Genomic DNA, 27,045 nt, shown 5'->3' with positions numbered 1-27,045 from the left:
AATCAGGTTATTTCACGCTCTTTAATAAAAAATATTGTTTCAACATTCATCATCATAATATCATTATTATTTTTTGATTATCATCGTTATATTATTATCATCATTCATCACAACCATTTCATTATTATTTTTTTCTGTAATCATAATCATTTTTTTATCATTATTATCATTTCATCATCATCATCTCATCACCGCTATAATCACTTTATTATTATTTTTTCTATCCACATCATCATTACCACTATCATAATTAAATTTGTTATATATAAAATGTTTTCCGTAAAATATTTTAATGTTTGCTTTAAAAAGTATTTTTTCATAAAATATTTTATATTTAAATATATATCCAACCTATTTGGAAAAATAAATTATTTATAATTTATAAAATATCAAAAATCAGTTTGTTATAATTATGACCAAAACCGACCATACTATATCGATCTTCTAAAACTATATTACTTGAAAAAAATCAAGTTGCCGCCATTTCTCTCCTTCAAATCTTTCACACACAACCAAGAAGAGAAAAAAAACATTTGAAGCCACAACTCTTTCAGGTTATGGATTCACATTTCTCTCTCTTTCAATTCAAGTTTCACTGTTACGAATTTTCTTTCCAAAGTAATATATAAATTTGATTTCACAATAGAAATTGCTTCTCTTTTTTTGTTAGTTGCTTTATTCGTCCAAGTGAGCGAAGATTGAGCATATTACGGTTCTAGGGATTGATTTGTGATTCTGATTAAGGAGAACGCGAAGGCGAGTAATTCTAAGCTTTTTGCTCGGATTTTTATCAGTTCGCAGATAAACCCTAATTTTACAAGATTTTGTTTATGCGTTTTCTGTTCTGTTGATGAGAAAAAATTGAGAAATGGAAAGGAGTTTCATAAATTTGAATAATAAGACTTCACTGTTTGGAACGCCAGAAAAATTGGTGATTTTGATGGACATTTGAGGGCTGTGCGGACTCTTTTGCTCAGTACCAAACTGAGGGTGTCTATGGACATTTTGGAAATCTTGACTGATTTTTTCTTGATTATTGGGTAACCACTACCTTAATCAATATTTTTACACTTGAAAATCTGATAAGTAACTATGGGAATTTGACACTTTGTATCTTTTAATGATGTGATGGAAAAGTGTTATGTGGTTCATAAGATGCTTCTTTATTTCACAAATTATGCATCTCAATCAATTTGAAGAATTTACTGGAAATCGGAAATTCTATATATTTACAGCTGATGATTTTCTGCCAATATTGTCTTTCAGAAACATGTGGCTGCTTGCTACAGTGATGCAGATCGGTCTGAATCTATGCGTCTGCATGTGTTATTGCAGTTGATGCTAACGCTATGAACCTCCTTTTAATAGGTTCAGATTATGCATATTATATTTGGATAGAAGTCTCATATTGAAGGTCAAAATGAGATGCAATGCGTGCTGGCGAGAATTGGAAGGGCGAGCTGTTTCTACTACTTGTGGTCACCTCTTATGTATCCTAGTGCAGATTATAATTATGCCTTTTCAGTTCTATGCTTTCTGGATTATTATTGCATTAGCATAGAGTCCCTTAACGGAGTAAACAGGTACTGAAGATGCAAGCAAGATCCTTAATAGTGATGCAGCATGTCCAATCTGTGATCAAGTGCTTTCTGAGAGGTCAGTACTTTATGATAATGCTCAGTCTTTGAAATGCTTGTGGCTGTGTTCTGTAAAAAATGGTTGCTAAATCACATGGAAGTTCTAGGAATCATGATTAGTGAATAAAGATAATGTATTCTAAATTGGCATAGTAAGGAATTGTTTCTTAACAAAAAGAATTTATTTGAAGTTATTGACTGATCTTCGATTTCATCCTTGATTGTATATTTTGTTGAATGCCCACAAGATCATGCAGCAATTTGAATATATCAGCCAATTTTATTGAACTCCTTTAATACGAACTAATGATTAGGGTAATCTTTACTAATGTTTCTTGCTCATGATATTCTGATTTTAGTTTTAACTTTGGTTTCCGCTTGACAGCCTTATGAAACCTGTGGAGATCAATCCAAATGACGAATGGATAAATGTAAGTAAGGACTTAGCTTGGAATATTATGAATAGCTTGCTTCTTCTTTTACACCTTATCATGGTTAAATCCGACAATGCTTTCATTATTTGGTCAAACATTGCTAATTTCTTGTTTTTCTGGTTGCTTTTTTCCTTTTATTTGCAATGCATTTTTTTTTTTTTTGGCAGATGGCAATGGCTGGAATATCTCCACAGATATGTATCCTCTATAAATTAATACCATTTTTTCCTTAAATCCATCCACTAGTTTGAATAGAACTAGAAAATTTGAAACGATAAGATAATTTGGTGGTACACAATACTTCTTCTAGTTCATTTGAGAGAGATACCAGACTGAATAAACAGAATGGTTCTTAGCATTCCCTGGGAAACATGCAAAAACAGTATTTTAATCCATGCATCTTCCTCAAATCAATTCAGTGATGATAAGTGCATACAGAAGCGTGATGTTTTATATTGGGCAAAGGGAACTTGAGATGCAATACAAGATGAATAGAGTTGTAGCTCAGTGCCGGCAGAAATGTGAATCCATGCAAGAAAAGTTTACAGAAAAACTGGAGCAGCTGCATACTGCATATCAGAAAATAGCCAAAAGGTGTCAGATGATGGAACAAGAGATTGATAGTTTGTCAAAGGATAAGCAAGAGCTCGAGGAAAAATTTTCAGAGAAATCCAGGTCAGTGAATATATTGTTCAAAGCCTTTATTCGCTTTATCAGGTTATGTTGTGAGTCTGGATCCTCTAATAAACACCAGTAATTTCCCAGGCAGAAGAGGAAACTTGATGAAATGTACGATCAGTTGAGGAATGAGTACGATTCAATGAAAAGATCAGCCATCCAACCGGCAAACAATTTCTTTTCAAGAAATGAGCCTGATTTGTTCTCAAACCATGCTGCTACCATGATGGATAACAGAAACCCTATCTGGAAAGGTAAAGATTTCCATTTTAAAATGACAATAGGACAGCATAGGCTCTGGTTGGTGCCATAGAAAGTTATTGTTTCTTCAGCATTAGAGTCCTTGTTAAGCTTGCAGCAGCGGAAAATGTGTGCTTTGCAATGATATTGTCACACTATTGCATAATAATGCTTTTTGCTTAAATATCTCCAAATGCAGTTGACCTAATTCCTGCAGATTGGACGGTTTCCACTCCTCCAACTCCAGGGCCTCGGGAGGATATATGGCCAGCAAGACAGAACAGCCCTAATTCTAGTCCTTTTGACATCTCTGATGGCTCACCAGCAAAACAAGCAGCCATGCGAGTTGATTTTGGAAATAGAAGACCTGGTGCTGTCCATGCCTTTGGAGCTGGATCTGGCAACCCCTCAATGACGTTAAGGAACTTGATTCTATCCCCGATAAAGCGCCCTCAGCTTTCTCGTAGCCGCCCTCAAATGTTCACGTAAGTGCTGGACTTAGGTTGCACTAACCAGTCTTAATAGTAGCCTAGCTCAATATTGGTATTCTGATTCAATTTGCTAGATTTTTTTTTATAGTTCTGAGTATTCAACCTTTGATATTTGCTTTTCCAGTTTGTAGCCTACAAGGCAAGGCGTGCAGTTTACCCGGACTAGTCTGGTATAGTTGGTTCTGGTATAGCTGTGAGATTCCTATGCCTTTTCTTGTTTTTCTTTCATGTTTTTCAGTTAAAAAAGAACAAAAAAAAAAAAGGATAGGAGAAACGGGATGATGCAACACAAACAAGAAAGCGTAATCCTGATATCATGAAAGTGTAGATTTTAGGTTCCTTTGCTTACTTGTGATCTACCTCAGGTTTAGTGACTAGCAACAGACATCGTGCAAGTGTAGATGTTGGATATTGCGGTGATATATAATTAAAGAGGGTACATAGAAGTTGTCAAAGTGTGATGCACAACTATAAAGAGGCACGTGTTTCAATACTAGAACCTCAGCTACTCTTGGTTCTTAAAACCCTTGGGAATACTCTCTTGTTTTTCCTTGCACTTGTAAGAGTAGCATCCTCTGCAGTATCTAAGTTTGTAAACATAAATTAGAATATTAGACTAGTGAGCAAGGATGTTTAGTTTACCATAATAAAGATAAATGATAGTGAATGACCAGAAAAACATGCATAAACCAGCAAAAGACTAGAGCTCGCAATAGACACATGCGCAAGCAGAGATCAAAAGGAAGAGAAAGGATAGTCAGAATTATTAGAGAAAGGGAAACAAACTGGGACCAAAAGAAAAAAACAATATAGCAAAATCAACGAAAGCAAAAAACAACGCAACACTGCTATAAAAGCGCAAGAAACAAAAATAAAAGGAAACAAGAAAGAACAAACAACAGAAGGGAAAGTCGCAGCAAAGACATCAATAATTATAGTAGCAGAGAGATTTGAAAGGAGCACATAAATCGAATCCCTAAGTCCTCAAAGACCTGTAGAACAAAAGTTGATCCAAACGAAAGGGAAACAACAACTCCAAAAAAGGAGGCCAACCCCCACACCTGCCAATAAACATGATCAAAACACCTGAAAAAGAGCAGGAAAGGCATCATCACCAAACAATAAAGAATCTATTGATTGAGAATGACAAACCAAGAAGCTATGACAAAGAACAAACAGAGTAGCTAACAAATAAATAAATAAAACCTACACATAGCTCAAACTAATTTAACAAAGAAGAAAAAAAAACAAAACTCTCTCCAAAGCAGACTTTATATTGGCTGTTGTGAGAGAGACTAGAATGAAAGGAGGTGCACCAACCCGAGAACCCAAACATGGCAGGGTTAGAGGCAACAAGTAGACATAAGATATGAAAACAACCATTTAGAAGAAAAAAAAAAACAAAGCAGGTAACAAAAAAGGGCAAGGGTGAAGCTTATCTAGTTTTAAATATTGGGTTCTTGAATATTATAGATATAACGAAAACAATAAAATAAAATTATTCAGGAGTTAGACATATCTAGAGTTGTTTAGAGATTTATTACCTAAAGATCTGATCTTCTCTAGCTTTGAATAATTCTTTAAAGGTTGGGTTGTGTTAGAGAATAATATAAATCATATCCTGGAACCTCACCTAACAGCTTAAGCTATTGGGTTGAGATGGTTCTTTAACATGGTATCAGAGCCTTGATGACCAAGTGGTCTCGAGTTCGAATCTCACCATCCCTATTTATTTGATAAAAAATTAAGCACAAGGTAATGTGGGCCTGTGCAAGTTTCAAGCCCAAAGGGCTTTCACTTGAGGGGGTGTGTTAGAGAATAATATAAATCATATCCTGGAACCTCACCTAACAGCTTAAGCTATTGGGTTGAGATGGTTCTTTAACAGGTTGTCACAAACCACAAGTTATCCAATTATCTAGCCTCCAACGGTAATCCACACGAATCTCTATTTAGAAGATAGTGATTGTTATACCTAGAGTGCTACCTCTCTATTTATTCTGTGACTTATATATTTTTTTTATGTCTAACAGACAACCTCATTAAAAATAAGAGGCATAGTTTTATATTTATAGGGAATCCTAAAAATAGTAAAATAATTCTTTCTTAGTTTGTTTTTTTTTTTGTAATCGCACTTATACAATATAAAAAATATGTCACTTGAAAAAAAAATTAATTGAAATTGAATTACAAAATCTATGACACGCCAATTGTGCAAAACACAAATTTAATGAATGCATTTGCTAATTTAATAAGATCTATTCCTCTTACCTTTATATATAAGAAAATATGTCAAAACAATTTGTCTATTATATAAATAGAAAATGAAATTATTATAAAAAAAGATTGTCTATTAAATATATAACTAAATCATACACATATAAAACCGGAAGAATAATTAAATCATTTTAAGATTCTAATTCCTCCATAATATATATATATATATATATATATATATATATATATATATATATATATATATATATATATTGTGTGTGTGTGTGTGTGAATCAACATATAAAAAAAATTCAACTTACAATTTTATTGATAAAGTAAGAAATTGAAGATCTAGATTATATGTTGTCCTATGATGTTTGTAGGGTGATTATAATATTATTTTTCAGGTTTATTCGATTTTGAAATTTCAATAAAATTTCCCCTTATACAGGCTCTACCAAAAATAAAATCAAGTACTTATTCATCATCACAAAGGTGGCCCGAGGCTCACCATTCATCACATATCCATACACAATGTTTAGACACATCACATATATTAATTACAAATATTACCAAAAAGTATTCCCCTTCTTCATTCTTATAATCCATATCATTTTTTTTACTTCGATACAATATTAACTTTGTTTACATAACATGCATTACTCTTTTCAAAAGTCTACCTAGTGAAAAACTAGGAGAAATGGAAATGTAGTATGAAGATATCGAAGATGGACATGAGGTACCTGCAAAAACACTTGGAATTTTAATGTTTATAATTATCTATTACTGTAAATATTTCCTCTAATGAATTTAAAAGCAGACATCATATTTATGATTCATTTTGAACTATAGGTAAAACTATAGATGTCATATAATATTTCAATACCTTTCGTTTTCCATAATGAAAATTTATTATCCCTTTAATTTAATCACATGAATTGTATCATTCTCTTGATATATAAATTCCAACTTATTGCTTGCGTAACCATTTACCCCATTTAATCACTTAACTTGTCTTTCTCAAAACATTTCTGAATTTATATCAATTCGATCATTGCATCTTTACAACTTGATCTTTGTCGTTGTGATTGACATGTTTTTCACTTATTAATCTTCACCACTGCAGGAAACTTTTTAATGTAATAGTCATCGCTATTATGACCAACTTATTATCACATTATAGTCCTCGTTATTGAAGCTGACTTATTACCATATTATAGTCCCTACCATTGTAGCCGACTTATTACCACGTTATAGTCTCTGTCATTGCAGCCAACTTATTTAATGTAATAGTTCCACCATTGCAACTGACTTATTTATACATTATAGTCTTTGTTATTGTAACCGACTTATTTAATGAAATAGTCATCGTCATTGCAGCCGACTTCTTTAATGCATTAGTCTCCATCATTACAACCAACTTATTACCACAATATGTATACTTGCATTTTTGCTCATTGATGTACAAAATAGTTATGTAAATTCTCTTCCATCCAATAACAAGTATAAGATTAAGAGCACACATCTTGCGCTCTTTCCATATGTGCTCCTCCAGCAACGGATCCCACATTAGATGTCCCTTTTAATATTCAAAAAGGCATCCAAATTAGTATCTCATTCATTTTTTATCCACTATCATAACTATTTATTCACATTAACATCCTTTTTTTTTTGTAATAATTCATGGATATGCCACTTTCGTTCACCAATTCTATTCATTTATTTAAACATCTGTTTTTAACTTATCAACTCCATTCATTTACTTAAACATCCTATTAGGTCATTTTATCTTAACAATGTATTTTTTTTTCAAGCATTATTTATATCATATTTTGGCTACAAGTCTATTTATTTAATCATTCATTTACTCATTAATAATGCCATTTTTGGCTACTAACTCAATCATCTCAATCAATATTTATTTTTCCATTTAAGGTACTCATTCATTCATTTTATTTTAAGCTTCATATGTCATATTTGGCTTCTAATTTATCCATTTTGTCATAACCTAGTTTTAAGTTTCCCCCAAAATCATCTTTTTCCTTTTGAGTAAAAAAATAAAATGAAAGCAAAAAAAAAAAGACTGACAACTTGACAAGAACAGGTTGAGAAGGGTTTTAAATGCATAGAGAAACCAAACTTAGATTTTGAACGAAATTGAAAACCCAATTGTACCCAATATTGAGAGATAATGCAAATTAAAGGTTATATTAAATGATTATTAAATAAATTTGTATAAAAAATAAGTATGAGGATTTAATTAGACTTTAATAGGCCAATTTGAATTAATCATAGTCTCAATTAAAGATCTAATTAAGTTTAAGAATTAATATAGGTCAAATTAAAAGAATTAATTAAGTGTGAGGACTTAATTAGACTTTTAATGAGCCAAATTAAGTTTGAAAGCCTAATTCAGGGTTAATTGAGAAGATTGGAATTTTGAAGGACCAAATTTAATTTTTACAAGCTTAATCGAATGAAATCAAGGGTAAACTTTAAGAAATTCAAGACCAAAGACCTTTATGCAAAAGGAGCGTGAATTCAGGGACCAAATTCAATTCAAAATAGTAGTGAAATCGAAGAAATTAGAAGTTTGAAAGTCAATTGATGACTCAATTGAAAAGTCTCAAGAGTGTAGGGACCAAATTGAAAATAGACAAGTTAGGCAAAAAACGTAATCTCCCCCCCTCCCCCCAATGGATAACAAGTTGTTTAATTTCTAAGCCTAGACTCTGAATGACATGTCATTCAGGTACTATTTATTGTCTTCTTTCAAAAGTAAAGGATGTTTAAGTACCTATTTTTTAGCTTTATTTTCTCCTTCATCTCTGCACCACACAACACAAATGTTATGCCAATTTATACCCTAGCACTTGTACTTCACTTTAAGCCAGAATTCTGGCTCTGATTGCACCAAAAACACATGCAGATTCTTTCCCAAAAACACTACCTCGCATTGCTCTGCATGTAAAAACAACCTTGTGTCCTCTTTTTGCTAGTTGTAAAGCAGGACAAACGTTTATCCTTAGCTTCAATGAATGACTGAGATTTATTCTTCAATATTAAAAGTTGAGATTCCATCAACCCATAAGCCCTAGAACCTTCTCATTTCTCATATAAAAACCCCATTAAACCCTAACCCAAGCAACCTAGAGAGAGAGAAACACTGCCATGAATATTGCCTCCTAGCCAAGACTGCAACATCCATAAAAAGTCCAACCAAAACACCATAAAGTGTACCCCAAACCATACGAAGCTTCAACTACTAAAATACCATCCAAACAACCATTTTCCATTCCAGAAAAGTCCATTTCCAAGTCACCCCAAAACAACCCTCAAATCATCACAAAACAATCCTTACAAGCAATGACAGAAGCAACCAACTGTAAAGGAAAAAAAAGGAGCAGACATCGAACTTCAATGTAGCAGAGCTCCCTCTACAGAAATCTATTTGTGTCATTGTCAGTGGAGAATCCAAGAGAGGATGTAATATTTTCAAACCTTGTAAAATTCTCTCATACTAGTAGCAACATTAAAACGTAACAGTAAAGAGAAAAGACAAATATGGGTTGAAAATAAGAGTAGACATTGAACTTCAAATGTAGCAAATCCTCCTCTAAATAAGAGTAGACACCATTAAAGATACAAAATAAAAATAAATACACCATTAAAATTTGAACTTTAGAATGGTTAGGTTTTAGCCTAATAAGATAGAGATCTCCTTACCAATGAGAAACTTTCTTGAACCTTAGATGGACCAATGAATAGAAACAGAACTTAGAAAAAAAAACAATCAATAATGCAACTTACCATTTGTATGGTACATTATAGGTGATGTGTCTTCTCTATGCACAACTAGTCCCCTTACCCAAACTTTCACATACTATTAGGTTTTCTAGTGACCATAATACTAGATGACGACTTCTGAACCTTTCAAATTATAATTTTATGATTTATCTCATCACATCCAAAACCCCCTCAATCCAGGAGGAAAACTCTTCATTCGATGCCTTTCACGCCACAACACATCTCATTCAAGCATTCATCGTGTCATTTAGTTACTATTTTATTTTTAAAAAAACATTTAATTCAAATACTTATCTTTTAACTTACCCATCTCAATCAACCTTTCTTGCCTTTTCTAGCATCCTATTCATTCATTTTATTGTAAAACCTAATATGCTATTTTTAGCTTATAATTTTTTCATTTCATTCAAACATTCATCATGTCATTTAATTACTAATTCATTCATTCATTTAAGTATTTAATCAAACACTTTATATGTATTTTAATCCACTTTTTTTTCTCATAAGAATCCCACATTCCCAACCTCCTTAAACTCATCAACAATGAGTTACACTTCATAAATAAATTTAAAAACAATATATTTAAATCTAAAATATATAAATCATCATCATGACATACAATACTAACTCAAACACATCATTAACACCATTTATGTTCAAAGTTTAAAACAATCTATGGTTAGCCTCAAATTCATCCTTTTGTTTATTAATAACACCATTTCAAAACACAAATCTATAGAATTTCATCAAAACTAATAATTTCATAATCCACCAATAACCTAACGCACAATCCACTTTACCATTTCAATTTTTTTCACCTAGTTAATTCTATTTCTAACATAAAATCCATAAGAATACAATCAATTTACATTTCCATAATCAAAACTCAACTAACCCCAAAAAATCTAAAGTAGGAATTTTCTTTCTATCTTTAATTACAAAGAATAAAATCAATTAAAATTACACCTTTTACCACTTGTAATCAACTAAAACAAATGTGTTTTGAATGATGAACTTTACCTTTCTTCCTTCAATGCTACTACTTTTTTATTAACAACCCTAATTTTTTTTCCCTCTCTAACTACTTACATTCTCTTACTTCTCACTAATTTAGAAGCTTTTTTTATTTAATTTTTTGTCCATAATGACCCCTTAACTCTCCCCTTGCAATTCCTCTTTGCAAAAACATGTAACAAGAAAAAAAATGCTAACTTCCTCTCTTCCTTCTCTCTCTAGCTGATGGTTTTAAAAAGTGTAATTTTTTGTTAAATTACCATTTTACCCTTGTTATCAAGTTGCTACAATTGTTATTTTTTGTTAGACCCTCGACCATAGTTATTTTCTTCATGTTTTCTGCTATTTTTTGTCAAAATTTACACTACTAATCTTGAGATTTACATACTAAACTTGTTATTTTATGTTAAGCCATCAATATTAGATATTTTATTATGTTTACTTGGTATTTCTTGTGAAAATTTACACTATTAAACATGGAGTTTACATTTATTCTTGATAGCACTAACAAGAATATAGTTGGTAAAATCATAAGTTGACTCGTAAAATCATATAATTTTACAAGTTAAAAATATACTTAGCTTACAAAAACACTTTAAAAACTTAAAATCCGATAAAATCATACTAAAAACATAAACTTGGTACTAAAATGGGTAAAATCATGATTTTAGTATGAAGTTTATGTTTTCATTTGAAATATAAATATTGTAGCAGACTGGTAGCCTTTTTTTCTCTTCATTGTTCCGCAACAAACCATAACCCATCTCTTCACCAAAACCCAGAGATGATCTCCTTCTAGACCACTAAACATAGCAGTTTGAAACACTCCCATAAACAACCATAAACTCATAGCCTTCTTTTCACCGAGATAAATCTATAAACAGCCCAAAATCATGGTAGCGGTCGCCCCTTATTTTTCACTGACTGTTATTTAAATAACTCATCAGCGCTGACCTTCTAGCAGCCCATATATCTCTTCCTCACCTTTCATACCTACCACGCCGAACTACCAGCCCCTTCATCCCTTCTCCTCATCTCTGCCGTACTTTTCCAGCCTCAAACAAAATCAAAACAATAACCTCTCTATTTTTTCAGCCGTTGTCGATAACCTTTATCACTGACCGACACCACCAAACTCAACCTCCATATCAGCAGTAGTAACCACTATCATGTAGCCTCTCTTTTCCTCCACCATTGATTGAGAAAAAAAATCCAAAATCACTCTTTTTTCCATGTGCTACCTTCAAACCCGTTTCTCAAATTTCACATATCTATAATCTCGTTTTTACATTTGCCTTTCATGACATCATTTGTTCATTATAGCAAGACTTATGCATTAATGTTTAAAATAAACTAATATGGGGCTAAGAAGATTTTTTTCAAAAGTGGCTTGGAGGATGGGATTTTGGTCACTTGGAGATGAATCAATGTCAAATAATGTGGGAAAAGAGAGAGAACCGAGTGGATAGCTCTATTGCAGAGGTATTTTATTGAATTCTATATACTTTGTTTTTTTTTTTTGTAATTGACAATCCTTTTCATGGTGGCTATGGTCTAAATTGTGTTTTTTTATGAAATCAACTGGGTGGGTTTATCTTTCCTTATCTAGAAATGATCCCTAGTAATTATTGTTATTATGTTTATGTCTGATTGTGCTCATTCTCTTTGCTTAATTATGTATAATAAGCATTATTTGAATCCGTCATCATTTCATTGTGTTCTTGTCCAAATCTAATACTTGTGAAGATGATAAACTTAGATTGTTACTACACAATTGAGGTACTATCATCGTGAAATTCAAAGCTAATACCATGTTGTACCTTATGTGTTGACCATGATCATTGATATATGTTAGTAATTATTAGCACTAGAAATCAATAATCAAATATGGAGTTTCTTCTTTTCCTTGTAGGAGATGAAAGGCAAAAGATAAAATATTTATTTTATTGTTATTTTCTTTCAGTTTTTATTTATTGGTTTATTGTCTTAATGTCAAGGCATCGAATGTTTTAAGGAATGTTGAAGTGCAACTAAGTTCTATATTCTTTTCTGAACTTGGGGCTTGATACAAGAGTGTTGGGAAAAAGAGAATCATGAAAATGTTTGGTATTTTGATTCTTTGTATACTTTTGTTGAAATTTGTTGATATCAAGTTGTTAGAGATATTTTTTTCATGTAATTGAGCCATGAAATTTGTTAAAACAAAAATTACTAATGATTTTATAATCTATTTTTCCATTATATTTTTCAATTCAAGTTAAAAATGTGTTTTTAACACCATTTAATAATATTAAAACATACTGATTTTTTAACAAGATTAAGAGGGTGTATGAGAATATGATAATAATTGATTTTTAAAATGTTTTTTGCTCGAAAATATATTAAAATAATTTTTTTTATTTTTTTAAAATTATTTTTGACATCAACACATCAAAATGATCTGAAAACACCAAAAAATATGAATTTGAAACAAAGAAAAAAATTAAAAAAAATTATTTTTTTAAAAACACTTTTAAAATGAAAAAATAAATATGATTTAACAAACAAAATATAATGTTTTTTGGAATTGTTTTATATATATATAACATCATCGGAAATCTTGAAAAGGAAAAAAAAAACATGGAAAAAGAAATGAAGACCCTTAGACTTGAGAACTTTAACCAAATAGAAACTTGATTAGATCCAAGCGCAAAACCCACACACACCGCAAAATCCAAAACCTAGCCCCCGCCCCCAAGTAAACGGGACCCAAGCATTAGAATGGGTTTAGCTCCAAATTCAATTTCAATATGGTCCGAACTATCATTTTCAGTTTGGTCCAAACATACTTTACACAACCACCATCTTCACCAGCTCCGTTTTTTTTTCTAAAAATAAATAAATTATAATCTTGGTATTAACCCATACCCATCTTGACCCTATATCTCATCGGATCCTTACCCGTTTTCTCTCAAATTTCAACAACCCCGCGTCGGATCTTCTCGTTTCTCTCTATCTTTTCCAAACTTTAAACCTTCCCGGATCCTCTGTTCGGGCTCTGTGGGTTTCAAAAAGGCAAAGCTTATCCAAGAATCCATGTAAGACCCTCTTTCGCTCATCCATTTTCACCTTTTTTTAATGCTCTTATCCTCTCTGTTTTTGGGTTCGTTCTTGTATATGCAAGCCTTTCACTTTCTTTTTGTAATGCGATTTTGTATTTATTTTCTGTATTTTGAGATGGCCCATTCTCTGTTACTGTTTAGTTGATGGTTATAATGGCTGAAAGATTAGATTTTGCATTGATGTTAAAGAGGAAACTGAATTAAAAAGTTTGTTTTTTCTGTTTTTTGTTGATGGGAAACATGGATTTTGAGGTTGGCCCATCTGTGTTTTATAGTGTTTGTTGATGTGTGTGCTCTTGATAGTTATAGAGCTGATTGAAGCGCTGGAATTATTGGTACTTTTGTTTAATTTGTGCGAGAATTATGGATTTTGAGATGATGGATTGGTTTGTATTTTGTGTATCTGTTGAGTTATGGTCTATGAGGAAGGTTGAAGCTTAAATGGCGGACTTTGGTTTTTCGAGAATTGTGGATTTTAAGATGATTGGTTCATTTGTAAATGCACGGATATGGTGCGATCTTACTGGATAGTAAGATGTACGGGGTTGTATCTTGTTAGCTATTTCTGGGTATTCTGCAGGGAACATTAAAAGTGCGTTTGAGGGAGAATAATCATCTCAGATTTTTGTTTTATGACCTTACATTTTGTATATAACAGCCTTTTGTCAATGAGGATGGTTGCTTGTGTTATGTGAGTAGTATAATTGAAATTTGGTGGATCTAGATTAATCTATACTGGTGTCTGTTTTTGCTGATTAGGTAGATTCACATTTGTAATACGCCATCTTCTTCATTGGCCCTGTATATTTTGGTTTTGCATGCCTCAACTTAGATTGTTTGACCACAATTAATTAGCAGTTCTTTGCCCTTTTCACCATTTGATATTTTCTTTGGCTATTTTGATCGAGTTCCTTGAATTTTTGCAACTGCATTTTGTCCGCCTTTGGATGTTCAGGGGTTTATAAATTATGCTATATCGGTTGTAAAATATGTTTTTGATGTGTACACTTGATGACCTGAACATTATTTCTACATCTGGTTGTCGCATATAAGATGGTGGTAATATGAGTCACAATTTCTGTTGATTCTTGTGAAATGCAGACTTTGGCTAGTTTAAACCTATTCAATGGAGGTATCAAATGAGTTAGCGATTAAGAAACCAAAGAGGTTGACATCTGTGGTATGGAATCACTTTCAAAGGATTAGGAAGGCTGATGTATGTTATGCAGTTTGTGTGCATTGTGACAAGAAACTCAGTGGGTCAAGTAATAGTGGGACTACGCATCTAAGGAATCACTTATTGCGATGTCTTAAAAGATCTAATTATGATGTGTCACAACTGCTTGTGGCAAAGAAAAAGAAAAAGGACACTTCCCTTAGCCTTGCAAATGTCAATGTCAGTTATGATGAAGCACAAAGAAAAGATGAATATATTAAGCCCACGGTTATGAAGTCTGATCTTGAGCAGAGAAAAGATGAAGTTATTAGCCTTGGAAGTTGTAGGTTTGATCAAGAACGGAGTCAGCTAGACCTTGCCCGTATGATTATATTGCATGGTTATCCATTGACCATGGTTGAGCATGTTGGATTCAAAAGATTTGTGAAGAATCTCCAGCCTTTGTTTGAGTTTGTACCAAATAGCTCCATTGAAGTCTCTTGTATGGAGTTTTATTTGAAAGAGAAGCAGAAAGTGTATGAGTTGATAAATAGATTGCATGGAAGAATTAACCTTGCTATTGAAATGTGGTCTTCTCCAGAAAATGCTGAATACATGTGTTTGATAGCACACTATATCGATGAGGATTGGAAATTACAACAGAAAATTCTAAATTTTGTGACACTGGATTCTTCTCATACTGAAGATGTGCTTTCAGAAGTGATTATAAATTGTCTCATGGAATGGGATGTTGAATACAAGTTATTTGCCATGACCTTTGATGATTGTTCTGCTGATGATGATATTGTGCTCCGAATTAAGGATCGGATCTCTCAAAACAGGCCTCTACTGAGTAATGGTCAATTGTTTGATGTTCGCTCTGCTGTGCATGTTCTGAATTTGATTGTTAAAGATGCCATGGAAACACTTCAAGAGGTGACTGAAAAGGTTCGAGGAAGTGTTAGCTATGTTAAAAGTTCACAGGTAATACAAGGGAAGTTCAATGACATTGCCCAGCAAATTGGAATCAGCAGTCAGAGGAATTTGGTTCTTGATTCGTCAACTCGGTGGAACTCAACATACTCCATGCTCGAAACAGTCATAGGATACAAGAGTGCATTTTGTTTTTTGCAAGAGCACGATCCAGCCTACACATCAGCTTTAAGTGATATAGAGTGGGAATGGGCCAAGTCCATCACTGGTTATTTGAAACTTTTTGTTGAAATCACCAATATCTTTTCTGGGGATAAATGTCCAACAGCAAACAGATATTTTCCTGAAATTTGTGATGTTCACATCCAGTTAATTGAATGGTGTAAGAACCCAGATGATTTTCTTAGTTCCATCGCATCAAAGATGAAAGCCAAGTTTGATAAATATTGGAGCAAGTGCAGTTTGGCTTTGGCAGTAGCAGCCATCTTAGATCCTCGATTCAAGATGAAATTGGTGGAGTATTACTACTCCCAGATTTATGGTAGTACTGCCCTGGATCGGATCAAGGAAGTTTCTGATGGCATCAAGGAGCTTTTCAATGCATACTCTATTTGCTCAACTTTGGTTGATCAAGGGTCAGCTTTACCTGGCAGCAGTTTACCTAGTACCAGTACTGACAGTAGGGACAGGTTAAAGGGCTTTGACAAGTTCCTCCATGAATCTTCTCAAGGTCAGAGTTCAATATCTGATTTGGACAAATACTTGGAAGAACCCGTCTTTCCTCGCAATTGTGATTTCAACATATTAAACTGGTGGAAAGTCCACACACCAAGGTACCCTATCTTGTCTATGATGGCACGAGATATTCTGGGGACTCCCATGTCAACTGTTTCACCAGAGTTGGCTTTTGGTGTTGGGGGCAGGGTTCTTGATAGTTATCGCAGTTCCCTTAATCCAGACACTCGACAAGCTCTAATATGCACACGGGATTGGTTGCGAGTGGAATCAGAAGGTGTGAGCATAATCTTTGAATTTTACTTTGATATATCTAATTGAACCATAATTTCTCCACTGCTAATTTTATGTTGTAATTGTACCAGATCACAATCCATCTTCTGCTTTAGCGCTTTATGTTGAAGCGAATTAGTCTGTCCATGGTATGCTATCAAGTTACTTAAGTTGCAATTAATTTTATACATGCTTCTACTTATAATTATTTATTATCTATTTATTTATTATGTGGTCTTGCCATGTAAGGTTAGTGGAGGGCTATCTTGAACTCAAGTGCCATATGATGGTACCTGATTGTTTTGCTACGCCTACGCCTCCAGAGTTTGGTGTAGCATGGTTAAAAGTTTCTCCTCAATGTTCATATTGCAGTGACTAGATTGCTTCTTGGGTACAATCGCTTCATCAAGAAAGCTTAAATGTACATTTTGAGGACAGTGACTAAAATGTTTAAAGGGCATGTTGAAGGTATCCTCTGCTTGAATTTTAAGAATTTAAGCCTCTGTTGTGCAGATCTCTGATTCTTGGAAATTTACATTTAGTGGATGATCTTGGTACAGTACTTTCCAACTTTTCATCTTCACAGATTATGTTCTCTTGTATGAATTCAGTGATTTTGAGTTTCGACAGATTTTGTTACCTAATGGATGGCGTGGTGAAAACCCTTGTTTTCACAATGTATATTCCGTTGCTGCATTATTGCCAAATGTTAATTTTTAAGGGTTTCAAGTATTAAGGTACAAGATATATTGAAGAGGATGAATGCATAACAGTGGTAGATTCAAGGTAAATTTGAAAAGGGTAATTTGGTTTTCTGCTAAAAATAGAATTAACAAGTGATATTTCTTCCAGAATTCTGGTGTATATATTATAACGAATGTTGATGTTCCAAACGAAACAAGCATTGATCCACCCCAAGATATAAAATACAAGCTAGTCAAGTTTATGCCATGGCCATATATTGTAGCAGTGTTTTAATCGTAATTGTTACTGTATTTCCAAACACTCTCATATCGGTATTATTATTATTTCCACTGTATATTGGGAGTTGCCGTCCTTCAGCTGCAGTACACAGTGCTGGGACATTATTATTATTATTTCCACTGTATATTGGGAGCTGCCGTCCTTCAGCTGCAGTACACAGTGCCGGGACAGCTTAATCTGTGGTCACATGATGCATAGATTCCATCAGACATGGCAATCACTATATCTTCCCCACCCTGCTTTGCAATATTCGTTTGTGAACATTTTTGGACAAAACTTTATAAGAAAGAACAAAGCAAGATATCATCACCATGTTCAAAGGACCCATATGTTTTGGAGATTCCTGACCAGGTGAATCATATTCCTAGACCTACTTTGCCCCTTCATAGCCACGAGTGAGGATGGAACAAGGGAACCTAATTATTGCCCTCCCACCATCGCCTGATGCTCTGTCCAAACTTTAATCCATGTATACACACACCTGGACACTTTTTTAATGTTTTTTTATACGTTTTTATGACGATTAAAATAAATATTCCTAGAAAAAGTAATGATTTAAGATCCGGAGAAAAAAAAAACATTATTTAGTAAAAAAATCCCTTTTTTATTCTTTTTTTTTTGTGTGTTTTAACAAAGCATATCTTTTCTATTAGCAATATGATTTTTCTAATAAAAACTAAAAGTAATTAAAATAAATATTCATGAGAATTATGGTAATATAAACTAAGGAAAAAAAATGCATCTCTTTATAATTTTCAAGGTTGTGAATGAAAAAATAATAATTTGATAAAATTATATATAAAAAATTAACAATGAAAAATATCATAATAAATATTGTGTTCTTATCTAATATTCATGAGCAAATTTATAAAAACAATTCTATATATTAGATTGACGTATAATCATTCATAAAGTAATTGATAATATCACATCCAATGGTGGCATGATTGAATAATATTTTAAATATCATTTTAATAATTTTATTTTAAAAGATTTATTCTAAATAAAAAATTTTAAAAAAATAAAGGGTCATTTAAAAAAAACTTAGGCCCGGAAGGACTTGCCCGAGCGTATAACTTCAAAGAAAAAAACCAAGTGTTTTTTTTTTAAATGAGTGTACTACATGTCATTTGTTCAAGTTTTTTTTTTTTAATGAAATAGATAATGCATTATCCACTGCATTAAATTCTGGTTCTTAAAAATTAAAATTCATCAATATAAACAACCAAAATCAAATTGATCAAAAAAATATTTTCCAGATTACAATCTACTTTTTTCAGCAATGTCAAACGTCCAGACCACTTACATCAAACTCTCCTCTCCATTACAAACCCATTTACGTTAAAATCTTTTCTTTCATTATTTTTGCCAGAATGCGACCAATCCAAAGCTTTATCTCTTCTTTTTTTTCCAACAATTTTCTCACTCCTCTCTTAACTCACAAGAACTGAGGCTTGAGAAAAATAAAGTTAATGATTGAAATGCAAATATCCAATAAAGTTAATTTTTCTCTTTCTATATATTATTATATCATTTACATTTACTTATTTAAGTATTAAAGAGTCTATCATCCTTCAAAGAACTTGCTTTTCCCAGCAAATGTCCAGTCCCCCAATCAATTCTATCAACCAGAGGTCAACCCATCACTTCATTAACCGATAACACAAACATAAAAAAATCAATTTATATCTGAAATTTTTTCACGAATTCATCATTTTTCTTCCCAGTATTTTATATATTTATCAACGTCTGTTTAGGATTACTGTGGACTAGCGAGGCCAGCCCATCACTTCATCAGCCGTCCAGCTTTGTTGTGCGTGACTCACCTGATGAACTACCCTTCACTGTGCCATTTCTTATCCTTTCTGCTCCTAACTAGTCAAGCAGGCATGAAATTTTTGCATGCTCGTGCTTACCTTTTGAATTGGTGTGCCAGCATTAGCGTGTTATAATCACTTTAATGCTGAATAAAGCAATGAAAACGTGTGCGGAGACAAGGATCCTCTCTAGAATATACCGTAGAAGAAATCTCTCTGTAGATGATCATACGTGAGAACTGAAAATAGACACGATCAATTAAGGTCATCATTGAATATATATTTCCCCTCTTTACTGAACAAGATTCGTCTAATTAAAGGATCAATGACCCTGAAGGTTATGTCCAAGATCGACATATCATGTCTGAAAAAGTCTTGGAGCACTGATTATTACCATGTTGCTTGTTTGGAAATAGGCAGGTGAATTTGGTATTGTTTGGAGTATTTTTTGATGTTATTTTTTACAATAATTTTTGTTTTGAAATGTATTAAAATAATATTTTTATTTTTAATATCAGCATATTAAAATAAATTAGAAATTAAAAAAATATAATTTAAAATAAAATAAAATCAAGATTTTATAAAACGATAATTACACCACTGTCCCGAACACACACTTCCATTAAATCTACCATGATGACTACTAACATTAACTCTCTAACTATTTAAACAAACACTGATTGAAAAAAATATATCGAAATTATTTAAAATAGTATTTCAGTGCATAACCTATGTATAATATGGGGCTATATTTCACTTTAACTTTTTTTTTTTAATATGAAAAGTGAAGGAGATTTTTTTTTTAATTTTACCTTTCAACATTTTGTTTGTAGTTAATTTTTTTTAAAAAAATTATTATTCAATATTTAGTTGTTTTTTGAATTGATGTTCATAATTTATTTTAATTTATTTTCTTTAAGGTTATTGTAATCGGGTTTGATGGGTTAACCTATAAAGCTGATTCGATCCAATAAAAAAAAGTTATCGTATTAAATATTTTTTTTAAGTCAACCCATGTTTTTTTACTAGTAATTCAGGTTATCTTTATACTTATCAAGTCGACTAGATCACGTCGAGACAACTCCTACACAATTTATTTTACACTCAAACAAGACAAGAAGATGGGTTGGTAAGTTTCAAGATTGATTCGCTATATTAAATTTAATAACAATACTAAATAATTGTCTATTATCTAAATATTTTTTTATATTCAAGTTTTTTAAATTTAATTTACAGCATAGTGCAACCCAAACTAGTAATGAAAGCAGCCCCAATAAACTAGTAATGAAATAAAAGAAAACTCTCTTTTACTGTTTACTGTAACCATACACTCATCTAAATTCTAAACTGTGGACATGAACAATGCAGATGAGTGGTCCCTTCTTTTCTTTTCTTTTTTTGCCCTTGGCTAGTTATTTGTTTCAGTCCCTAAAACTTTTTTAAAACTTTTTAATATTTGGCCCCTTATTTTAGGGTTTTAATCCTAAAATTTATTTATTTTTATGATTCATTTCGTTAAATTTAAGAGGTGGGAAAAAGATAGCAAAAAATGAGAGACAAGGAAGAAATTTATTAATTGACCACATTCAAGTTACTAGGTGTCAATGGGTTCCTTTTGGCAAAAGATATGCTATTAAAGTGTTTTTGAGTTTTTATGTGGTAAAAAAAAAATATTAGAATTGAGAGAGGTATTTTTATTTGATTTTGTATTTTTAAAATGATTTAGAGGTGTTTTAGAATTAGAAATTGGTTTATTCAACTTCTTATGAAGTTAGGTTTTTTTAAGTGAAAATAAGTTGAGAAATGAGTTTTAGAATCTAAAAAACCTCAGCCTGACTTTTCAACCACCTCTCTGGTAACCAGAAATTAAAATCACAGATAACAAATTATTTATCACTTCAGGTAACACATTATTTATTTTATATTTGTGAAAAAGGGTTGTTCACCCTTAAATATATATAAAAAAAAAAGTTGAAGAAGGCTAGGTACGCGAACCTGGCTTTACAAGCCCACGAGGGTCGGGCTTTACTCTCTTGAGCTAGGAGCTTAGCCCATGTGCTTGGCATTTTCTATGATTTGTTTTTGCTGAAACATATCATAAACAAAATACCTAGCATGATATTTAAATTATTGTTAAATCCTAACACAATTCTTAAATAATGTTATGTTTTTTTAAAATGTTATTTTTTCTTAGTTATTATATGCCCAATACAAAAAAAAAAAAATCATTTTCATGAATATTCACCAAGATAAAATTTATGTTTTTTTTTAATGTTTAGATATATTTTTGACATGGTTTTATCATATTAATTTTTTTTTTATCTTTAATAGTATGCAGGATATGAAGGCATTATTTTAATATTTTTATTAACACTTGTTTCTGAGATCATGACGATGAGTTTTTATTTAAAAATAATGCTTTTAATTAAAAAAATGTATTTTCATTAAAACAATAAATAGGTGCATCAATAAAAAAAAAATGAAGTTTAGATAAGAGATATACATTTTTTCTCATTTCAAAATGACCTTTATTTTAATTATCATGACCTTTCATTCAAAAAGTATACTGCTAATAAAATATTGTATTTTTTTTTTAAAGAAGATCATGGTTTTTTATGATTGTATTATCGATTTCATTATGAATAATTATTTATTAGCCTTACATACAACATTTTTAAAATAATATTCTATTAATTAGAAAAGAATATGTTTTATGAAAAAAAACAGTTTTCTCTTTCATATTTATTTTCGTCATCTCTCATGCAAATATCTACTTTTATAATTATATTATAATATAAAAAAATAAATTTTAAAAAATAAAATTATTCACCCCGGTCAAACCCATAATTTAAAAACCAACACAAAATAGAGTGCAGGTCAGCCTGACCACCATATTGATTCGCCAGGACGGATTGAGTTGAATAATATTACCATATTACCAGCACGAAGGAGTGTGCGGCGCAACTAAGCGGTAACTTTTTTAAAAAAGGAGATAATACTCATCCACTTGCCAACTTGACCCGTCCTCGTATCGGTAAAAGAATAGATACTCCGGTACTGTGCAGTAGATTCTTTGTCGGACAACGAAGGACTGAAAGATCCATCTATGGTTGCATCTGCGTCTATGTTAATAATTCCCCTACTCAATTATGTGCCTGTCTGTACACGGAGCTAGCTGCTCTTTCGGCTAACAGCAAGAGCACAACGGTGCCATTTAACAACCTGGTATGGCTACAAGAAGCGACGGAGTCGCTGATTCATCTGCCTTCTTTTGCCAAGTTCTTGCCCTAGTTAGCTAGGTTTGATGGAGGACGCTAGAGTGCTAAGCCTAAATCTCTGAGTGATAATCCACTCAGCCTAATGCAAGCTACAAATAAAGAGCGACAAGGAAGCTTACTTCAAGGGATGTGGAGGATGATGTACTTTGAATGTTGGAAACTTGCTTGAAATTAGCTTGTTCATGGCAATAATCGTCGTAGGTGCTCTTAATTATTTGGATTTGGCTCGCCTCTCAAAATTGCTCTTTTTAAAAAAAAAAAAGATATGCATTTATTATCAAATATTGATTTCATTGTTAAACAATACTTTTTCATTATTATTTGGATTCGAACAATTCTCATTTCAAGAACAATTCTCATTTCAAGAAAATATATTTTGTGGGTTCAAGTGAACGAATAAAACCTCGGTTGTTCTAGACTCTTATAAGATATGCACGCCCTGACTCGAACTCGAGACCTGCTGTGCAGATCTCAAGCCCTTCGTCATCACGCCATGCCCCTTGAAGACTTGTTAAACGACACGATATGTCTTAACCAATAGATTTCAAATATCGAGCCAGATTGTGAAAAAAAATCATTTTTTTTTTTATAAAATTGGTTAGGAAAAAAAAACACTGACCCCAAGATGGTACTGGATAAGAAATTAAATAAATAAATAAACAAATAAAAATGTATGTATACTGATATTTTTTAAATGTGGACAATTGAGTTCAAAATAATCTATTTGCTACAGTATCATAGTTTTTTTAGGGGCATCAGAATATATATGAATTTGCTGTTCTAGGCTCTTACAAGAGGTGCACGCCTTGACTCGAACTCGAGACCTGCTGTGCAGATCTCAAGCCCTTTGTCATCACGCCATGCCCCTTGAAGACTTGTTAAACGACAAGATATGTCTTAACCAATAGATTTCAAATATCGAGCCAGATTGTGAAAAAAAATCATTATTTTTTTTTATAAAATTAGTTAGAAAAAAAAAACACTGACCCCAAGATGGTACTAGATGAGAAAATAAATAAATAAATAAAAATATATGTATACTGATATTTTTTAAATGTGGACAATTGAGTTCAAAATAATCTATTTGCTACAATATCATAGTTTTTTTAGGGGCATCAGAATATATATGAATTTGCTGTTTCAGGCTCTTACAAGAGGTGCACGCCTTGACTCGAACTCGAGACCTGTTGTGCAGATCTCAAGCCCTTTGTCATCACGTCATGCCCCTTGAAGACTTGTTAAACGACAAGATATGTCTTAACCAATAGATTTCAAATATCGAGCCAGATTGTGAAAAAAAATCATTATTTTTTTTTATAAAATTAGTTAGAAAAAAAAAACACTGACCCCAAGATGGTACTAGATGAGAAAAATAAATAAATAAAAATATATGTATACTGATATTTTTTAAATGTGGACAATTGAGTTCAAAATAATCTATTTGCTACAATATCATAGTTTTTTTAGGGGCATCAGAATATATATGGATTTCATTATCTGCTGGAAACCCAAATGCAATTTATTGTTCAGAAAACTTAAAGAGACTAAAAACAAAAGAACACGTCATAAAAAGAAAAAATAAATTATTTTCATTCCTTGTTATGGATATCGTTATGATAAATTAAGTTAGGGATAAATAAATCGATGTATGAACTTTTCTTAATTTCTGATTTAATGACTGAGTTGGGTTTAATTATTCTCCTTTCATTTTCTTTTACTTACTTTGAGGAGCGATTTATCAAACTCGGCACCACCAATAATTCAAGCGATGGATTTGATGGATTGATTGTCATGATATCGTCTTGATACTTTGAAATTAAATTGATATTTTTTTTAAAAAAAAAACTCTTATTAATTTGAAATGCAATATACTCATCAAATCAATCAAATTTAATTAAATTTAACTATTATTTAATTTAATTTAAAAACTAGTTTACATCGTGCAAGTAAATATGCTAAATAACATTAGAGCATGTTTATTTTTGTATTTTAATTTTTTTTTATAGTTTTAAATTAATATTTTTTTAATATATTCAGATGATTTTGATGTACTGATATCAAAAATAATTTTTAAAAAATAAAATATATTTAAAAAACAATCATTATTATACTTCCGAATACCATCACATAACAATGCTATCTACTATTCGAACTAATCAATTGCTGCGCACACATTTATCAGGAATCATCAAGACCTAGAAAAGGGTCGAGGAACCACAATTACTAGGTTCACATGGTGTTTCTGTTTTCCCAATTTATAAAAAAAAAAAAGAAGAAAAGAGAGAAGGAATGGGCTTAAATGTAAGAATCTAGCATCGATCGCTCGATGGGACACGACACCTTTTGTGCGTTTTGTGGGTTTTTTAAAACGACACATTAATTAAGATGCTAAGAAAAAAAAAGACAATAAAAATCACAATGATGATATATTGATATTGGAGAGATATGGGATAGATTGTCTTCTTCATTTGCATGCATTGTTTTTTGTACTATAAATGAATAAAAAGGAGAAAAAACCAGGAGGAGGACTATTATAGTATTATTACGTGCATGCAAATTGCAAATATTATCTCTTCAAATCAAGAGCTTCTCATCATGTCCCTCGTTAGGACCCCCGTTTAGCTAGGTTCATAGCCTTTCACATACCATGCATCTGTCGACTCCTTTCCCCCCACTCAAACTCAAAACAAATAATTGTGTCTTTTTTTTTTATGCTTTAGTTATCGAATGGCAAACTCGTTTCCCTTTATTTTTCATATTTAAACTTCAGGTCTCTCTCATACTTCTTTTAATAATATTCCCAATTTTGAACGTGGAAGTTTGAATAGATCACTCACACTCTATAGTGCTCACAGTCTACAGTGCTTCGGCTATTAGAGATGAATAATTTTATGATTTTCAGGAAATAATTAGTAATATTTTATTGGTTATTTATTAGAGTAATTTTATTATTTTTAGTGGGTAATGAATTTTATATTTTTCTCTCTTCTTTGTGTTTTTTTAAGCTTGATAAAAAAAACTAATAAAATATCACTCACTACTCTACAAACACCATAGAAATTCTAAAAAAAAACACTATTTCGATGGAGTATATATATAACATGGAACTATTCCTAAATTAATGTTTTCATGAAATAATTAGTAATATTTTATTGGTTATTTATTAGAGTAATTTTATTATTTTTAGTGGGTAATGAATTTTATATTTTTCTTTCTTCTTTGTGTTTTTTTAAGATTAATAATAAAAAAAACTAATAAAATATCACTCACTGCTCTACAAACACCATAGAAATTCTAAAAAAAAAACACTATTTTCGATGGAGTATATATATAACATGGAACTATTCCTAAATTATTGTTTTCAATTTATTTTTCTTTCTTTTTTGTCCACCTTTCTGAATTATTGTCCTGTTCATTTTCTAAAGGATCGTCAGTGAAGAGAAAAAGAAGGTAATAAATGTGTTGTCACAATTCCAAAATGGACCCCCAGCTTCATTTCCCTTTATCTTGAAAGAAGTTTGATGACCTCGAAGCAGTTTTGTAAAGATCAGAAAGGACTCTCTTTCTCAAGATTGTATGAAGATTACTGAATCAAAGGCAACCTTTACAGGAAGCTTACTCCTTTTTCTTTTTTTTTTATCTTAAATATAAAGATATTGCAGTGTCAACAGTAGTGAATCAACTTGCTTCCTGCAAAAGGCATGTTATTAAATATTCAAATAATTAAAAAGAAGAAAAAAAAAAAAAAGGGGGAGGGGGGGGCTCAAAGAAAAGTAGATGCATTCGACTGAGTACTGACAGGCAAACAAAGGATGAGATACGAAGGCATAAAGTTGAGATCATGCTGGCCTGACGATCACCATGCATGATGTTAAAGAAATCTGAAGGAGATCTCACTAGACAGTTGAACAGAATATATATATTGTAGTTTTCTTTTTCTTCGCACTGCAAAAATGATCAGAGCCGCTGCTTTCACTAAAATCTTTCTTTGATTTATTATATTGTAGTTTTTCGTGGGAGTCCAAAAAGTAGTGGTGGCGGAGAAAAAGGTTACATTTACAGAAAGGAGGTAGGTGGGTAGCTAGGCTTGCCGATGCCCCCTGTTGAATGAAGTCATGAACTAATACTGCGAGTCAAATTAAATTGAACTCGAAGAAATTAATCTTCCATGCATTTGATTAATTAATCGAGGGCCGAATAGCTTGATTGATATTTAAATCCAATTGTCAGTGTGACGGAAGGAAATTATT

The 27,045-nt window shown here is 31.9% G+C and overlaps 2 protein-coding genes across 8 annotated transcripts; both read left to right on the top strand.

The window, feature by feature from the left end:
- Window positions 1-1,268: 1,268 nt before the first annotated feature.
- On the top strand, window positions 1,269-3,880 carry LOC18095415 (E3 ubiquitin-protein ligase CCNB1IP1 homolog). 5 transcript variants are annotated; one of them, XM_024600266.2, is made up of 8 exons: window positions 1,269-1,490; window positions 1,584-1,656; window positions 2,023-2,068; window positions 2,239-2,269; window positions 2,491-2,746; window positions 2,837-3,003; window positions 3,237-3,474; window positions 3,605-3,880. In XM_024600266.2, exons 1-8 carry the CDS (start codon window positions 1,421-1,423, stop codon window positions 3,609-3,611), a joined length of 888 nt encoding a protein of 295 aa, XP_024456034.2. In that variant the 5' UTR covers window positions 1,269-1,420; the 3' UTR covers window positions 3,612-3,880. The 5 variants fall into 5 exon arrangements, with proteins under 5 accessions (XP_024456034.2, XP_024456032.2, XP_024456031.2 ...); XM_024600264.2 differs by having other exon boundaries at window positions 3,207-3,474; XM_024600263.2 differs by having other exon boundaries at window positions 3,189-3,474.
- Window positions 3,881-11,882: 8,002 nt separating this feature from the next.
- LOC18095414 (zinc finger BED domain-containing protein RICESLEEPER 1) lies at window positions 11,883-17,397 on the top strand. 3 transcript variants are annotated; one of them, XM_052456236.1, is made up of 4 exons: window positions 11,883-12,000; window positions 14,721-16,720; window positions 16,809-16,865; window positions 16,966-17,397. In XM_052456236.1, exons 2-3 carry the CDS (start codon window positions 14,746-14,748, stop codon window positions 16,853-16,855), a joined length of 2,022 nt encoding a protein of 673 aa, XP_052312196.1. In that variant the 5' UTR covers window positions 11,883-12,000; window positions 14,721-14,745; the 3' UTR covers window positions 16,856-16,865; window positions 16,966-17,397. The 3 variants fall into 3 exon arrangements, with proteins under 3 accessions (XP_052312196.1, XP_052312197.1, XP_006370067.2); XM_052456237.1 differs by lacking the exon at window positions 11,883-12,000 and adding an exon at window positions 13,336-13,595 and having other exon boundaries at window positions 16,971-17,397; XM_006370005.3 differs by lacking the exon at window positions 11,883-12,000 and adding an exon at window positions 13,338-13,595.
- The last annotated feature ends 9,648 nt before the right edge of the window (window positions 17,398-27,045 follow it).

This window comes from Populus trichocarpa, chromosome 1 (genome assembly GCF_000002775.5).
Source record: "Populus trichocarpa isolate Nisqually-1 chromosome 1, P.trichocarpa_v4.1, whole genome shotgun sequence".
Taxonomy (NCBI): domain Eukaryota; kingdom Viridiplantae; phylum Streptophyta; class Magnoliopsida; order Malpighiales; family Salicaceae; genus Populus; species Populus trichocarpa.
Note: the sequence above shows the minus strand (reverse complement) of the source record. Positions and strands in the feature narration are given on the sequence as shown.

Bases quoted from the DNA above. Each gene is read 5' to 3' on its own strand.
- LOC18095414 (XM_052456236.1), top strand. From the start codon at position 14,746: ATGGAGGTATCAAATGAGTTAGCGATTAAGAAACCAAAGAGGTTGACA. The intron at 16,721-16,808 runs GTGTGAGCATAA...TAATTGTACCAG, and splicing joins GTTGCGAGTGGAATCAGAAG to ATCACAATCCATCTTCTGCT.
- LOC18095415 (XM_024600263.2), top strand. From the start codon at position 1,421: ATGAGATGCAATGCGTGCTGGCGAGAATTGGAAGGGCGAGCTGTTTCT. The intron at 2,069-2,238 runs GTAAGTAAGGAC...TTTTTTTGGCAG, and splicing joins CAAATGACGAATGGATAAAT to ATGGCAATGGCTGGAATATC. The intron at 3,004-3,188 runs GTAAAGATTTCC...CTCCAAATGCAG, and splicing joins CAGAAACCCTATCTGGAAAG to TTGACCTAATTCCTGCAGAT.